At 34.5% G+C, this 17,785-nt stretch overlaps 2 protein-coding genes and 1 long non-coding RNA gene across 6 annotated transcripts in view; 1 reads left to right on the top strand and 2 right to left on the bottom strand.

The window, feature by feature from the left end:
* LOC145333817 (uncharacterized) overlaps positions 1 to 1,323 on the top strand; it is a 29,715-nt gene extending 28,392 nt beyond the window's left edge. For all 4 annotated transcript variants that reach the window (XM_080179062.1, XM_080179064.1, XM_080179063.1 and 1 more), the window contains one exon: positions 1,005 to 1,323. In XM_080179062.1, the coding sequence (XP_080035188.1) occupies positions 1,005 to 1,152 (148 nt within the window). In that variant the 3' untranslated portion in view covers positions 1,153 to 1,323. The remainder of the gene's footprint in view (positions 1 to 1,004) is intronic.
* A 2,428-nt stretch (positions 1,324 to 3,751) lies between these two features.
* LOC145333759 (galactoside 2-alpha-L-fucosyltransferase Sec1-like) lies at positions 3,752 to 8,710 on the bottom strand. Its single transcript, XM_080178985.1, has 8 exons — positions 8,685 to 8,710; positions 8,129 to 8,214; positions 7,693 to 7,742; positions 7,436 to 7,514; positions 6,802 to 6,858; positions 6,194 to 6,255; positions 5,023 to 5,141; positions 3,752 to 4,250 (listed from the first exon to the last, which is right to left on the bottom strand). The coding sequence occupies exons 2-8, from the start codon at positions 8,212 to 8,214 to the stop codon at positions 4,182 to 4,184; spliced, it is 522 nt and encodes a 173-aa protein (XP_080035111.1). The 5' UTR covers positions 8,685 to 8,710; the 3' UTR covers positions 3,752 to 4,181.
* Positions 8,711 to 11,799: 3,089 nt separating this feature from the next.
* On the bottom strand, positions 11,800 to 17,467 carry LOC145333691 (uncharacterized). The gene is made up of 3 exons (XR_013884579.1): positions 17,388 to 17,467; positions 13,137 to 13,231; positions 11,800 to 11,943 (listed from the first exon to the last, which is right to left on the bottom strand). It is a non-coding gene; the product is annotated as an uncharacterized LOC145333691 (long non-coding RNA).
* Positions 17,468 to 17,785: the final 318 nt, after the last annotated feature.

The raw sequence follows: 17,785 nt of genomic DNA, 5'->3' as shown, positions 1-17,785 counted from the left end.
AAAAATAATAAATGTAAGTTTCTAGGTTAGCTTAGGTAAAATGCACTTAAGCCCTGTGGGCAACCCAGCTAGCCCGCTGGGGTTAGCTTCAGATTATTCTAATGCTTATTTTAGCTCTGAATTTGAGTTCTTTGACCTAATAAACATATCATTTGATGTATCACATCATATATATTGGGGAAAATGCACTTAACCCCTGCGGGCCACCCACCTAGCCCGCTGGGGTCGGTCCCCGACTTGCTGGATCATCTTAAATAAAGTCTTCATTAATAGACACAGTTTATTCAAGAAAAAAACCTGTAAAAATATAAGTAAGTTTCTAGGTTAGGTTAGGTAAATGCTCTTAAGCCCTGCAGAAAACCAACCTAGCCCGGGGGGGTTAGCTTTAGGTCAGTCTAATGCTAATTTTTGCGCAGAATTTGAGTTTCTTGACCTAAAAAACCTATAGTTTGATATATAACATGATATATATTAGAACAAATGCACTTAACCCCTGCGGGCAACCAACCTAGCCCGCTGGGGCTAGCTTCAGATTAGTCTAATGCTTATTTTAGCTCTGAATTTGAGTTCCTTGACCTAAAAAACCTATAATTTGATGTATCACAACAAATATATTAGGAAAAATGAACTTAACCCCTGCGGGCCACCCACCTAGCCCCCTGGGGTTGGTCCCCGACTTGCTAAATCATCTTAAATAATGTCCATATGAATAGATACAGTGTATTTAAGTTAAAACCCCAAGAAAAAAACAATTTAAGGCAAGTTTCCACATCAAAATAGACCAAAAAAGCCTAAAAACCCCATTTCCGCAGGGTTTTTCTTACCTAACCTAACCTAAAAATAAAAAATTTTGGATTTTTTTTCTATTTAGATGTAATACCTATAGGACTAGGCTTATATACCAAGTTTGAAGGGTCTAGCTCAATATTTAGACCATTTTGCTCACGGTTTAAGAGCTTATGTCATTACGCCCCCCCCCCCCTTTAATGTAATATTTGATTAAGATCCAAGGAGAGAGAGCAGATTAGGGCAGAGGAAAGGCGTGGGGACTGGTACTGGGACAGAAAAGAACTCAGAGAACCAGGCGAGAGAGACGAGAAATATCACAATAACAAGAATGCAAAGTATTCAAAGGAGAAGATTTATTCCTGACCACTCAACTAAGTCTTTCCATCTACAGAGGTGATATTAAAAACTGTATTCTGGATTAATTTGGCATTAAAAAGAAAATTTAAAATTCAAAATTTTTGTGTTTTCTGTACATATATATTGTCCATAATAATGTATCTAAAGTATTTTTTGTTGTACACTTATCTTGTTTAATTATGTTGTTATGTAAACTAAACTTGCACTGAATAAACAAGGGATCGGAAGCCGCTTACTGGCCCTCGCGGTTTAACAATCAGCAAGCTGCCAGGCAGTTGCTGACCCTTGCTGTGAATTACCCTTCTTACCATATTCAATAGGTTGCTCAAAACGCTTAAAATATGACGAAATGTAAAATTTAAAGATTGTAAAGCTAATCTATAATTTACCTTCATACGTCCGTTCATTCATTTTTTTGTTGTCAGTAATAATAAGAAAATTAGGCGTTTTTAATGAACTTTGATTATTTTGGTTCTTTGACCCCTAATATAATATTCCGCAGTGTTTTTATTTATTTTTAAAAAGTTCTTGGTACGCTTCTTGTGGATTATGTCGTCCCTGTTCCTAAAATGTGCTTCCCCTCCATTTTGTTTACTGTACTTTGATTTTCAGGCAAGGTTTCTACAGGATTAAACTTTTAGGGGGGGGGGGGGCAGGGGGTAACTTTTTTTACAAATATAAAAAGCGCACATAATAATGTATTAAAATACCATAAAGTATATGATATACAAAACAGGAATGCATATTCTGCACAAGATTCTTTTCCCCCAGCAGAAAAAAATCTTTCATTTACCCCTCCGCCCCTCAGTTTTTTTTATCCCCAAGGAAAAATATTTTATTTTTTTCCCTGTTCCGCATATTTTTATCCCCCCCCCCCCTTCGAAGGGAATCTTATGCAGAATATACATCCCTAACTTAAAATTTAGATTTTGTTGTAAATCTTTGTTTTTGTAATTCTTTTTTGTTTAATCTTATCATGATGTAATCATTTTTTGTTATGTTTAATTTGTAGACTTAATTCACAACTTAATTTTGAAAATTATAATCTAATAGTTCTTAAGATCAAATTCATACAAAAAAAATATTAACTTCCATTGCATTGGATCAATATTAAATTGCTGATTAAAAGTCTACAGTTACCATTATAAACCACTCCATTTTATAAGTGGAAAAAGTTGCAATATACCTAATCTATTTACTTAATATTAAACACATTTTTTAAAGTTTTTAAAAACAATATTTCTTTAATTTTCTTTATTAATTAAAATAAACAATACATAAATACCATAATACTAAAAATTTTCCCTAAATATAACAAACTTTCCAATATTAAACTTTATACTAATGAATCTAAATATAAGGTAATATATAGGTATTAAGATATATAAGTTGGAAGGAATTTTAATATTAGAGGGAGATTTGAAATCTGCATCAAATTTTAAGGATTTTTTTTATAAAATTCGTTTTTTGTATAATTCTGTATCTAAAAGCGGAAATACAATTTAAGTTAATTAATTTTGACATCTGTGATTAGTGAATTGAAAACTGTCTGAGCTCTGTGTCGTACATCATTCAACCATTTAGGGTGAAGATAGTTTTCAATCCACCTATCACAGATGTAAAAATTAATTAACTTAATTGTATTTGCACTTTTAGATAAAGAATTATACAAAAAACGAATTTTATAAAAAAAAACCTTAAAATTTGATGCAGATTTCAAATCTCCCTCTAACATTTAAATTCCTTCCAGCTTATATATCCTAATAGGTAATAACATAAGTTTCATAATTGGGAATAGTTTGTAATAGTGTATCTAAAAACAAAGTTTAAAAAAAAATAAAGATGTTCCAAAACACAAATAAAGTAAAAAAAAATTAACTTAATCTAAACATTTGATCTTATGTGATTAAAATAATACCTTGTAAAGTGTTAAAATTAGTCAAAATCTTGGCGAAAACCAAAAAAAATTATTTCTCCAAATCTTTCAAAAAATAAATAATGAATAAATTTATGTGAAACATTTCTCCTGTATATTTTTGTTAGTTATTACATTAGTTACATATTTTCAGATAAAGGGGGGGGGGGGTAATGCAACTATCTCGTAATCAATGATTAAATGGCACTTAGAATTCGAATTTCGATCTAAAATTTGTATAAATAATAAGTTTACCAGGTTTTACCTGAATTTTATTTTTGTTAAGATTACACGACTAGCCTTCACTCTAAACTATGGTTTCTCAACTCTTCAGGAGTGAAGCGACTCTAATTTTCTTGGAAAGAGCGTGTCCTAACTTTTGTTATCTTTTAACCAATTCGTGACGAGCTCCCAAAGTTCAAAGTTTTGATTAAACTGGCTTAAACAAAATAGATTTTTAAAATTCTATGGATCATTTTACATCTACTACTTACTAAAAACACCGACTACCTATTTTTAAAAAATCACAAGTTAGGACACCTTCTTTCTCATTTTTTGATTCTCTCTTTATTTCTTCTTACCTAAAACCTTCACAAGCTTTGATTTCTAACAGTGGCGTTTTTCGACACCCACTAAAACCAAAAACCACTCTTGAACTGAATAAAATAATTTTTCATAAATAAGCGCACATAATTATAATAAACATTTATTAACAAATAGATTTGATAAAAAATAAATCATAAAGTTATGAGGTACAAGTGTAATTCTAATATTTAAAGTCCAAACACACTAAAGTTCTATTTAACAGGATTTTAGCAATACGTTATGACTAGAACTAGCGGCTACGCCTCTCTTGGCACTTGAAAGAGGGGAGGGGAACGGAGTCGACCTCCAATCATTTTTAATTTTATTCTTAGAAATAATGAGAAAAAAAAATTCGGTGGTGGGTCATTTCTATTGAGAGGGTTGTAGTCCTCTTCCTTAAAATAGTTATAATTCTTCCCAGGACTTATTAAAAGCTACACTGTAAAGGAGAACTATGAAGGTTTAGCGGTTAGGATTCTTCGGGACAAGACGACACAGCCTCTGGCAACAAATTCCCTTGCCTCCCTGTATGAGATCACATAATAAACCATCCTTTGCTTGGATCCAAGATTTGTGCTTCATTCAACAATATACCTTCCTTCACCTTAATAGAAAGAAAGATTGGGAATATTCCCTTTCGTAACATCGCCCCATAAGGGGCGATTCGTCGTATTTTTTTATAGATTATTATAGGTTAGGTTATATTGGGTTGTGTGATTGCCCCACAGGGCTAGGTAATTGGCCCCGCAGGGTTATATCCCCCCGCAGGGGCTAGAAATAGGAGAAAAGCTACTGTGAAAAATACGAAGAGTCGCCCCATAAGGTGCGATGTTACGAAAGGGACCATACCCGAAAGATTTATAATAAATTAAGCCAGACTTAAGAAGTTAGTTCTACCGTTTTCAAGGAGGCTTTGTAATAGACTTCACATTAGTTTTGAATTATGAGAGCAGAATGAAATGGGGAGGGAGGGAACTACTCCTGGCAAAATTAAGGAGGGTAAATATACCTTCCTAGGCTACCAACCCCTATACACCCCGTTACAAAGGTGTACACCCCCTAATACAGCCATGGGGGTTGTCAAGGAAAAAAGGCACATGTTCACTAATATTAAAATTAATCCGACCGCTATTGATACTAAATTATGCTCCATATTGATAGGATGTTGACAAAAAGTTTCGGTTGTCTAAGGAGAAAATCAAATTCCTAACCATTTCAGACAGGCATTTCAAATTATAGAGTAGCTTCTCTACTAAAAATAACATGAATGTAACAATATTAAATTGCATTACCTTTTTTAGCTAAAAACACAATTTAATAAAATTTAAAGTCTATCGGATGTGGTAAGGAAGGGGGCTAGATAGAACAAATCCTACCTCTAGTATCTGAGATGGGAGGACCACGTTCCCCCCCGCCATTATGGCACCCCACATTCCGAAGGTTCCAAAAGACATAATTGTATGGTTGCAATTAGCCAGCAGCGCTAGATCTTCACCTAAAATATTACCATTCTTATAATACAGGGAGGGAAGGGACATTGGGATGTTTATTATACTAGTCCCCAAAGTTTTATAATAACGTTTTCTTGTTCACTGTCTTAAAAACTTTGGGAGCTTTATTGAATTTTGATTCCTTGGTTCATTAAGTTGTGTACAAACGTTTCAACCACTAATTATAAATTACATAATAGGGTAAATTTGTGTATCCTCATTGGGGATGTACAACATTTTATCGCTTATTGTCTTATCCCTTTAGATCCCTGATTAGTATGGATATAGATTACGTGGATATTGTGAGAGATTCTCGCAGCGTTTCGGAGCCGGGAGCAGCAACATTTTTGGTGGAGCCGGAGCCCTATTTTTCGTTAAAAACGGCTCTGGCTCCAGATTAGCTAAAATTGTTTTTTTTTTTTAAAGTAATATTATAATTTGGCAACGGTCTATTTCCATATAATAAACTGAAAAACTATTGTTACTTAACAAATAGACACACATCCTTCTACTTTTATATAGCTTAACTCAAATAAAAGCAAAATATTTTATATTATTTATTTTATTTTATCAAATTCAATAATGAACAAAAATTGATATATTAATTTTAAGGTAGGAGCCGAAGCAGGAGCCAGTGCCGCATTTCCAGATACGGCTCCGCGGAGCCGTAGCCGCATTAAAACTAAGTCTTCAAAACATTGATAAACTATGTCTTCCAAATCGGCTAATGACACCCACAGTCCCCCCCCCCCCCCCCCACCATTATGATTTAACCCTGACCATCGAGTAAAGTATTGGCCAATAACTTATGACTATATTAGCAACCCAAAATTGGCGACAAAGGTTCCCCTCCCACAATATACATGTGTACTGTCTATACCCATTATTATAAACTATCATGGTTAATAATAGATTTAAAAACATAAAATTTATACGAGTTTTGTTGTCCCGGGTCTTCATTCCTTCGGGGCTAAGAAAACTGGAATTAATATTAAATTTTTTCATTCTACTATCCGCGGAAATATGTCTATGATACGATGCGATAAAAAAGTTATACCTATATCCTCCGAATATTTAAATGGATGTTTGAAGTCATTGGCAAGTACTTTCTCATTTCCTGGCATTTCAAGACTCATAAACTGGTTGTTGGTATGTTTTCTGTATAGATCTCGTCAACAGCTGTATGTATGGTATTTAAATCAAGTAAGCTTGATACTGGGTTTGGGCCTTTTCTTAGTTTTGTTTACCACCATTGAAATATAAGGCCCCAGGAAAAGGCCTTTTATTTTTCAATGAAAAACCAAATTGGGTTGGCTCAATTTAAACATCTAACAAATAGATGAATTTCTATGTGTGTGTGGTTGTGTCTTATAAGATCTAAAAAACGGCCTGACCAATTGATCTAAAATTTCATAGTAATAATGCTTTAATCAGTTACTATTATACAGGGGACATTTGCTGTAAATTATGTTACTCAAATTTTAAAAAAGTTCGCTTAAAAACTTTTGCTTAATCATGATTGGTTGGTTCAAACTATCATAATCAAAGCTCTTTACCAATGATTTCAATCTACAGATGGGACTATTATCATCATCAGGGATATACATCAGTTTATAGTCCAATATCTTATCCCCTGGGTTCCCTGCAATTATACGAGTCTTTCCTAGCAGAGCCACATCAGGCCTGCTCTGAAATGAATTTTTCGCCCACTCCATGTCGTCACTAAATGTAGAATAGATTGATAACTAGACGGGGTTGAATCCAATATTTTTTTAGACCCCCTTCCCACTCCTTGACAAAGGTATACACCTCCCTAATACAACTTAAGGTGGTGTTCAGGTAAAAAAAAAGCCACAGCCCCTTTACACTGAACATCACCACCCCTCCCCTGAAGCGTACATCCCTCTAGATTTAGGTTAGGAGAAGTGTAAAAAATCTAAGGGGGTGTTCGAGCACTCTCTGGCAAAATCTTCTACACGCTTCTCTAGATGGTAAATCAGAAACAATAACCCACCCAACTTCTAAAAAAAGGATTTCTAAGCGGATAAAGATTTTGTTTCCATTTAGTCACAAATGATTCAATCAATAAGTGTATAGGTATATAGATGTACAATCTAGACAACTACCTCCGCAAATTAATGGAGACTATTTTGTCTGCTAGCAAATTGCTCTCTGTTATATTGCATGGACTCGGCTGTAATAGCTGATTGAAAATACCCAATACAAAATCAGGACAGGGTTCCCGTTTTACTTTCTTTTATCCCTGTTGAAAATATTGAAATGTCTTTTTCCTTTGTACCTGACAATGATAAAGATGGCGGAGTTGTTGTACTTTGACTGGTAAAAGTCCATGGCACGGGTAAAATAGGCCTCGTTCACTAAAATAGAATCATAGTTATCAAGCATAGACGTCAAGGCTTAAGGGGGGGGGGGTTAAAGTGGTGTTTACCCCCCTTAATCTTTAAAACCACATATTTTACCCCCCTCCTCCCGCATTTTACCCCTTTCAAACCGACTACTTGCTAAAGTTCTCACCATTAAACAAATTATTTCTACCTTGATCCACTTGATAAAGAACCTCCAAATGGTTGGCGTAATCTGTTCTCCTAAAATAATATATTCATAGTTAGCAAGGGAGGAAAGATCGGCCACCCTAAGCCGCAGCAACTCTCAGTCACTGACACACTCATAGATTATAGAGATGCTTCGCTTATAATATTGTACTTTGTTGTCCTAGGAATTAGTATTCCATAAATCACATATGAGTAGGATAATAAAATGGTTGTCAAAAAAGTTAAAAATCAACATGTTTTAAATGAACGTAATCTGGTAAAAATTATAGATCATGAAAAGTTTTAAATTGATAGGAAAATTTTAATATGTCTAAATTAACAAAAAGAGCTAACCGTTAGGGACGGACGAATCAACCCTAATTATAGAAAAATCTTTGCATTTAAAATTAACAAAAGTGAAGAAAAAATCTTGATATTACCTAATGTGAACTCCAACAAAAACAGTATCCAAACTATTTCTCTGTTTAGCAGACTTAATGTATTCTTTGGCATGGAGCAATCGCATCTAATACTTTTCAATATTATAGATTAAATCAATGGCGTGCGCAGGGTTTTGTTATGGGAGGGGGGGGGGGGGTTGAGAACCCATGATGGGATGAAGAATTCAAGAAATGGGAATGCAGAATATACTATCAAATTTCAATATTGAAGGGGGTATTTACCCTAACCGCCTCCGGCACGCTTTAAAACTGATTTAGATATCTCACTCTATCTCTTAATTCTAGCAGCCACACCCCTAGAGGCCTCTTTTTATTGAAAAAGATTGTGGGGGATGGAGTGTCAGTGGACGATTTTTCTTGGGTGGGTGGAGGTACCCTCCCCCAAAATAGTTATAAATCTTCCCAGGATATAGAAAAGCTTCATTGTAAAGGAGAACCATATCGGTCCAGTGATTGATCCTTGGTTACACATAGAAAGACACACATCCTGGTACTATTATATAAGGATTATTCTTCTATTAGATATTGAAATGACCTGAGCGTAATCTAGATATTTTCTGTAAAAAAAAACAACCTAGTAAGGTTTTAAATTTCAATCGTATTTAGACAGATTTCCACGGATATTGAAATAAAAATTTATAAGATTAAAACCTGTATTGTTAGCTTAAGGCGCGGGCTAACAAAACTGTGATTTTATTCAATATTTGTGGGAAGTTGTCTGTAATACGATGCTATAATTAATTTATAGTATGGCTGATAAACGGTTCTAATTAAGCGGATATTAATCGGTTTTGAAGCTATATTAGAAATAATGATCTAATAATAAAATGATGACTCATAGATTACATTTCTATAAAAAAAACTTAGCTTCCTAAACTTTGGAATATAATATAAGCAGCAAATATGAACATTGAACAAGCATGTTTTCTGAAAACAAATATTGTTGATGGTTTCATATGAATTTTTATAATTTTCTAGAATGTTTCCTTTTGAATGTAAAAATGTTTCTTAGCACTGGAAGATGGTTGTAGTAGTACTTTATCTAAACAAGATTCTTTAATTAAATTTAAAATAATCGATATATAACTACTTGGATTGGATATTATACCATATTTTCGCTTACATTCTAATAAAATAAAACGGTTGATATAACATGTGTACACCAAACCAGTGCTGGATCTTTAAATCATTTTAGTGGTGAGCCAGATCGGGGTGAGCCGAATTTCAGCCAATCACAGCGCGGCATTTTATAAAATGCTGTGTTCTCATAGGTGGAAAGTTGGCTCACCCCGATCTGGCTCACCACTAAAATGATTTAAAGATCCAGCTCAGTATGGTCTATTGACAATAAGGGCACTCTAAGTAGGCAACATTTCTGTTTGAATGAGTCAGTGTCAGCGAGGAAAGTGAATATATATAATGGATTTATCATTACATGGATCTTACACCAGATTATTATATTCTGTAATAATGTGAAACTTGTAGCGGGCTAAAATAACGATCTTCTCCTTCCCCCTTTACCCCATCCTCTGCCCTCCTGATGTATAAATGTCCTGACTAATAAAGACAGTGGAGTTATTAGCAACCTAAATTGACCGCAATATTTCCCCTGTCATAATATCCACGTATACATCCATTGCATAGCATACATCTAAAACTGGACAAAATAAGAATCTGTTCCTGGTTAGGAAAATCTCCAATGTTGATCAACATTCCTGTTCTTTTCTCCACCGCCTCTATACCAGAGTAGTCGAAAAATTTATCTTTCTAAAATGAAAATAGAAAATATGTCCATTGTCTTTTTTTCAAGCAGAATAATTTGTGGATTTTTTTACAATCTAAGTTTTCCCTCATCTGTAAAAAAAAACTATAAAAATATTTTTAAATTAGTTAAAAAACAGTCTAAAGCTTCTTCAAAATTTGTTAAAGATTTAAATTTGGTTCTTTATTAATTCAGTAATTTTTGGAGGTTGGTGTCTTTCTCCCACAAAATAGCATTAAACCTCCTTAGGACCAGTAATTATATACACTTAAAAACAGAGCCTGATCAGTTTACCACTTACCGAGATCTTAATCTTCAGACGGACAGAAATTGTACTACTGTGTATTGCTACAGGGTAAAGGGCTAGAAACACAAGACTTAAACACAGAAATAGAAATAGCCTAAAATCAACTTAGGCCCTATGAGAAGTGTCCCTAAAATGGAGAATCAATTAAGCATAAATTGGAATCATAAGCTTGAGACAAAACCCTTACTACTTTATATAATAGGCTTTATTATTTAGGACAATTTATATTCCTTGTACTGTAGAGTTTTCCAAGGTAGATGCCAGGATTCTTTGCATTTCTTCACTTCAGATGTTTCACAACAATGTATTCCTCTGCCCAGCCAGTCATAACATTCATTATCTTCATCTAACACACTGTTTATATTTTTTATATCAATATACACAATTTTGATAAATTTCTTGTATAAATTTATGATTTAGGTAATTTGAACATTACTGAATTAAAATATATAGTTACCAGTTCAGTTCAGACCTGTGATGCTGTCTAAAATGGTGCAAAAAATGGGGACAAATTTCAAATTGTTTTGGCGTGTGACGTCATACCCCCATCTCTTTTCTAGGGGGTTTCTTTCCTCCTTCCCTTTTCTTTCCCCTCACTTGTGACGTAAATAAACAGCCCCGTCAAATCAATTTGAAATTTGTCGCCATTTTTTGCACCATTTTAGACAGCATCCAGACCTGTTACTCAAAATACACTTTTTCGAATTAAATTCTTCTGCTGACCTTTAGAAAACTGACCGGAGCGAGTTGTAGAGTAGACTTTGACAGAAGATTTTTTGGATATCATATCTTTGGCCTTAATATATTTAATTTGAAATATGCAGAAGAGCTAAAAACCTGCATATTGCTGAAATATTGTTAAAACCGCCGTGCTACCGTTATTTGTTGATTTTTTTAGAGGCCTGGCGCAGCGCTAGGTAGCCAGTAGAGATAGAGAGATGAATTTTGTACATTTATTTATAGGCTTCATAATTGTGAATATTTTTTCCTAACAGATAGTTTATGTTTTGGTTCAAAATAGTGTAACAACATTTCTAACTGTTATAATTCTAGATTTAATTTATATTTATTAGTAGGGGGCAGGGGTCCTAGAGTGCTAACAAGTCCTATGCACTAAAAGAAAATATGCGGGTAGTCATAGCCTTTTCTTTGAAGTTATGTAACAGAATAGGTAGCTTTAAATTAAGCAAAGCGCGCATATCTTTTATCTAACAACCTCTTTAAATTTAAGGGGGTGGTGACTATTTTACCTTGACACACCCCTTGGCTATATTATGGAGGTGCATCAGAAGGCGGTGTATACCCCTGTCAAGGATGGTATAAAGGAGTGTAGGGGGTGGACACCTAGAGTGGTGTATCCAACCCGCCTTAATTTGGCCTGAGGGAAGGACAGCCCCCCCCCCCCTGCTAAACGCCTCTCTTTCACAAAATCCTTATTGCAACATAAAAAATCTAAAAGAATTTATGCGACATCCTTGGTTGTTGGACCTTGCGTTAAAGTGCCCAGGACATATTACGTCATATTAGTATAATGGACTATTCTAATATGACGTCATTTTTTATGGGCACAAAAAAAGCTTGGATCCCACCTACTGAATCTAGCATTATTCCTGAGATTTCAATATAGTGTGTCTGTACCCATATTCATGGGAGAAGGCAAAAATTGAGGCAAACGCCGAGATTTGGTTTCCCAGCCGTCCCTCACCAAAGCTGCATAACAGAGATCTAAATAAAGAAGAACACATCACATGGCAGACTGGAAGATGATTAAAGTCCTCCAACAGATTATGACGTCATACAATAAAATAACCAATGAGAGGCCAGCATAAATTTTTCAAAATGGTCAATTACAGTGTTTACTGGCCTCTCATTGGCTATTCTATCGTATGACGTCATAATCTGTTGAGGGACTTCAATCATCTTCGGCAGACTGTCGGAATTTAATAACTCAATGGATATAGAGTATACATGGATATTATAACAAAGGGAAAATTGTCGTCAATTTAGGTTGCTTACATGGAACTCTCTTATTGGCCAGTTCGTTCATCCCAGTACAAGTAAAGGGGAAAGGATAGGGGTTATCGTTATTTTAGCCCGCTGTATGTTTCAATTTATTAGAGAACATGAAAATTCTAATGAGCAAAATGTACACATTTACATCTAAAGACTTTATTATAGAGTTGCCTTGCTATGAAATGTGTGCCGTATTGTCCTAGGAAACAATATTCCAAAAATCAATATAATAGAATAATTATATTATATAAAGATTTCTTAATTTTATGTTATCTACAAAAAGACCGTGCAATCAAAGGGTTTGTTGTATGCAAGATATTGTATTAGGTTGTCATTTAATAGCCTGAATTCCACTCCAGACCTGTATGAAGCTTCCCTGGACTTACCAATGGAAAAGGATGACAACATCCATAAAAGCGAAGCACTGAAACGGTAGGACAAACGAACATTAACACTTATATAGTGTCAGAACTAAATAATCAGAGTATAAATGTATAAGAGTCGAAGCAAAATTATGAGTAATTTGTTAAAAAAACTGCTTGATACAGTTGCTTCGCTTATAACATTATACTTTGTTGTCCCATGAATCAACATATCAAAAATCAATCGGATGATTAGATCACATAAAAATTTGTTATTAAAAAGTAAAAAGAAGTCAACATGTTTAAAATGGACGTACGAACACTAACTACTAAAGGAATATCCATGCAAAGTTTGAAATCGATAGGACAATTCTAACATGCCTAAATTAACGAAAAAAAGCTATCCATGTGTGACGGACCGACCCTAATTATATAGAAAAGCTTCGCTTTTTAAAATACAGACACACAAACATTCCAGATTCTTGTATGTTAAATTATGCTTGCAAATATTTTGGGGGGAAGAAAGGGTGTAGATTTAATCACCTTTTATGTGGAGGAAAATAAACTTTGTTTGTCACGTGTTCAGATACATAGTATACCAATGTTATGATCACAACAACAATTAACAACATTTTAACCTAAAAAAAACAATAAAAATAAGGATAACAACACAGGGATCTAAAGGGATAAGACAATGTCCGTTAGATTGATGTAGATCCCTAATTGATGAACTCAAAATTACCATTCCCGTAGATTACTAATTGTGGTTGAAACGTTTGGACACCAACTTATTGAACAAACAAATCAAATTCAATAAAGGTACCCATTAGATCTTTTCATAAAAATACACTTTTTCGAATTTTAGTCTTCTGCTAACCTAAAAAGTTACTTTAGGAGCCTAGAAATACATGTACAAAATTTCAGCTCTCTATCTCTACTGGCGACCTAGCGCCAGGCATGTAAAATATCAACAGATAACGGTAGCACGGCGGTTTTAACAATATCTCAGCAATGTGCAGGTTTTAAGCTCTTCTGCATATTTCAATTTAAACACATAAGGACAAAGATATATTATCCCAAAAATCTTTTGTCAAAGTCTACTCTACACCTAGCGCCAGTCAGTTTTCTAAAATCATGCATTTTATACCTGTGAAAATAGAAATCGCCAGCGCTAGGTGTAGAGTAGACTTTGACAAAAGATTTTTGGGATATTATATCTTTGGCCTTATGTGTTTAAGTTGAAATATGCAGAACTCCTGAATTCATCTTCCAAGCCATTCTCTAGGCATTTAACTTTTTTTTATGAAATAACGGGATTTCAAAACTGCCCTTTGAAAAGGCCTAAAAAATATCTTTTTTTGTCACTTTTTTCACTGCTTATAGTTACAACTTATTAAGATATTATGCTCAGTTAAAAAAAATCGGCGCCTCCAGCACCAAAACTGGCAAAAACTGGCAGTTAAACTTCTGTGCCCCTACTTGCCCCCCTCTTCGGTAAACAGTAGTTATCTCAAGAAGTAAAAGATATATCAACACACAGAAAGAAAGCTTTTTAAATAAAACTGAACTAAGTAACTATTATTACACATTTAATTTTGGGACTTTCCTTCTAGGGGCTTGTGGAGCAAAAGACCCACCAAAACACTAATAATATGAGTTCTGAGCTTATTTTTAAAGATATCAACCTAATTTTTTTAAGAAAACTTTTTTCACATAACCAAACTCAGCAACCTATACAGATTTCATTTTGGGACTTTCCTTCCAGGTGCTAGTGGAGCAAAAGACCCCCCAAAAACACAAATAATATGAGTTATGAGCTTATTTTTAAAGATATCAACCTGATTTTTTTTTAATCTTTTGTTACCATAATTGAACTCAGTAACATTTACAGATTTCATTTTTAGACTTTCCTTCTAGGGGCTTGTTTGGCAAAAGACCCCCAAAAAGTAAAAATATGAGTTCTGGACTTATTTTTAAAGATATCAACCTGATTTTTTTTTGAAAACTTTTTTCACATAACCAAACTCAGCAACCTATACAGATTTCATTTTTGGACTTTCCTTCCAGATGCTAGTGGAGCAAAAGACCCCCCAAAACACAAAAATATGAGTTCTGAGCTTATTTTTAAAGATATCAACCTGATTTTTTAAAGAAAATTTTTTGAATAAAACTGAACTCAGTAATGATTACACATTTCATTTTGGACTTTCCTTTGAGGGGCTTGTGGAGCAAAAGACCCCCCAAAACACAAAAAATATGAGTTATGAGCTGATATTTAAAGATATCAAACTGATTTTTTTAAAGAAAACTTTAGGTTTTTTTTTTTTTTGGGGGGGGGGGGGGGGGGGGTAATTTAAATTTTATTCAATATTTGGTATTTTTTTTGTTATAGATTTTTTATTTTGTGGGGTATTCAAAATTGTTTACCCCTCCTAAAATACCACCTCCTAAATGGTTGATATCTTTAAAGTCCTAAACTCATATTTTTAGTTTTTGGGAGTCTTTTGCCAAACAAGCTTCTAGAAGGAAAGTTCCAAAATGAAATCTGTAAATGTTACTGAGTTTGGTTATGTTAACAAAGTTTTCAAAAAAAAATTAGGTTGATATCTTTGAAAATAAGTTCAGAACTCATATTTTTAGTTTTAGGGGTCTTTTGCCCAACTAGCCCCTAGAAGGAAAGTCCTAAAATGAAATCTGTAAACATTACTGAGTTTCATAGACGTCCAAGAGGGGGGGAGTAAAGTGGGATAACCCCCCCCCCAAACGAATTTGGGGATGCCTCTTCCCCCCCCCCAAAAAAAAAAGCTTGGACGCCCTTCTGAGTTCAGTTATGTTAAAAAAGTTTCCTTTAAAAAAATCAGGTTGATATCTTTAAAAATAAGCTTAGAACTCATTTTTTTTGTGTTTTGGGGGGTCTTTTGCTCCACTAGCACCTGGAAGGAAAGTCCCAAAATTAAATGTGTAATGGTTACTTAGTTCAGTTTTATTTAAAAAGCTTTCTTTCTCTGTGTTGATATCTCTTTTACTTCTTGAGATAACTACTGTTGGCCGAAGAGGGGGGCAAGTAGGGGCACAGAAGTTTAACTGCCAGTTTTTGCCAGTTTTGGTGCTGGAGGCACTGAGTTCAATTATGGGAACAAAAGATTTTTTTAAAAAATCAGGTTGATATCTTTAAAAATAAACTCAGAACTCATATTATTAGTGTTTTGGTGGGTCTTTTGCTCCACAAGCCCCTAGAAGGAAAGTCCCAAAATTAAATGTGTAATGGTTACTTAGTTCAGTTTTATTTAAAAAGCTTTCTTTCTCTGTGTTGATATCTCTTTTACTTCTTGAGATAACTACTGTTGGCCGAAGAGGGGGGCAAGTAGGGGCACAGAAGTTTAACTGCCAGTTTTTGCCGGTTTTGGTGCTGGAGGCGCCGTTTTTTTTAACTGAGCATAATATCTTAATAAGTTGTAACTATAAGCAGTGAAAAAAGTGACAAAAAAAGATATTTTTTAGGCCTTTTCAAAGGGCAGTTTTGAAATCCCGTTATTTCATAAAAAAAAAATAAAATGCCTAGAGAATGGCTTGGAAGATGAATTTAGGTGTTCTGCATATTTCAATTTAAACACATAAGGCCAAAGATATAATATCCCAAAAATCTTTTGTCAAAGTCTACTCTACACCTAGCGCTGGCAATTTCTATTTTCACAGGTATATAATGCATGATTTTAGAAAACTGACTGGCGCTAGGTGTAGAGTAGACTTTGACAAAAGATTTTTGGGATAATATACCTTTGTCCTCATGTGTTAAAATTGAAATATGCAGAAGAGCTTAAAACCTGCACATTGCTGAGATATTGTTAAAACCGCCGTGCTACCGTTATCTGTTGATATTTTACATGCCTGGCGCTAGGTCGCCAGTAGAGATAGAGAGCTGAAATTTTGTACATGTATTTCTAGGCTCCTAAAGTAACTTTTTAGGTTAGCAGAAGACTAAAATTCGAAAAAGAGTATTTTCATGAAAAGATCTAGTACCCATAGTTGTTAAGCCAACGAATAAATTTTGGGGTCTAGTGTAATAAACAGCCCAATTAACTTTGGGGTCTAGTGTGATAAACAGCCCAATGTCCCCTCCATCCCTGATTACAACATCAAGAAAAGCAATGCTCAATAAGTCAAACGGAGAAACGATCATCCTTACATAAAAGTAACAGGATTTGAATATGAGTTTGTGGCTGTCTGTACCGAAGGGTCTCGTTAACCGCTGAACTGATACAGTTCTCCTTTACAATGGAGCTTCTCATAGGTCCTTGGAAGTTTCATAACTATTTTGGGTAGGATGTCACCAACTTCAAAAGAGATTTGTGGATAACTATTACATTATAACAGACAACCCTTTGATTGCACGACCTTTTTCTAAGAAGTCCTAATTGTGCATGGTAAAGAGTTACACCTGGGCTAAGGCATTCCTTCTACTAAAGCTGTTTATGTCGCGCACCTGACATAGCAGCAGTAGGAACCATTTTTCAACGACTTTAGTTATGGTGCTGTGTCGGGTCGAGATTCGAACCTATCACCTCGGATGCGCCAAGTGTTGAGCCACTGTCGCTGGTTATGAATGACGAAGAAAGTCCCTCAATGACGTCATAACAATGAGGGATGAGGAGAGGAAGAAAACCCCTAAAAAAGAGAAGGATAATCCCTCGTTTTTATGACGTAACTTGGTGATTTTTTGAGGGACTTTCTTCGTCTTTGCCGGTTACACAATTTGGACGAAAACAAAAATTTGTACCAAGGTAGTTTGTTCACCTGTTTTCTCAGCAATTTTTCAAACTTGGCACCAACTTTCATTGTTTTCATTTTTAGTAATCTATCAATAAACAAGGATGTCAACATCCATAAAAGAGAAACTCGGAAACGGTAGGACAAACAAACAATAACTCTTGTAGAGTGTCAGAACTGAATAAGCATATGCCTAAACTAAATTGTACATAAATCTATTGAAAAATTGCTTAAATATAGGATATTGTTTAAGGACATGCTTACATTTTTAGGACATGATTATAGAGATGCTTCGCTTATAACAATATACTTTGTTGTCCTAAAAATTAGAATTCAAAGGATCAGATTAATAGGATAATTATATCACATACAAATTTGTTGTTAAAAAAGCTAAACAGCAACATATTTGAAGTTGACGTACGGAC

Source organism: Acartia tonsa, chromosome 12 (assembly GCF_053477335.1).
Source record: "Acartia tonsa isolate MP-2025a chromosome 12, ASM5347733v1, whole genome shotgun sequence".
NCBI lineage: Eukaryota > Metazoa > Arthropoda > Copepoda > Calanoida > Acartiidae > Acartia > Acartia tonsa.
Note: the sequence above shows the minus strand (reverse complement) of the source record. Positions and strands in the feature narration are given on the sequence as shown.

Excerpts from the sequence above, each read along its gene's own strand:
- LOC145333759 (XM_080178985.1), bottom strand. The coding sequence starts at position 8,214 with ATGCGATTGCTCCATGCCAAAGAATACATTAAGTCTGCTAAACAGAGA. Across the intron at positions 6,256-6,801 it reads AGGCCTGATGTGGCTCTGCT|AGGAAATGAGAAAGTACTTG; the intron begins AGGAAAGACTCG and ends TCTTGAAATGCC. Across the intron at positions 4,251-5,022 it reads TCCCATCTCAGATACTAGAG|GTGAAGGAAGGTATATTGTT; the intron begins GTAGGATTTGTT and ends CTTTCTATTAAG.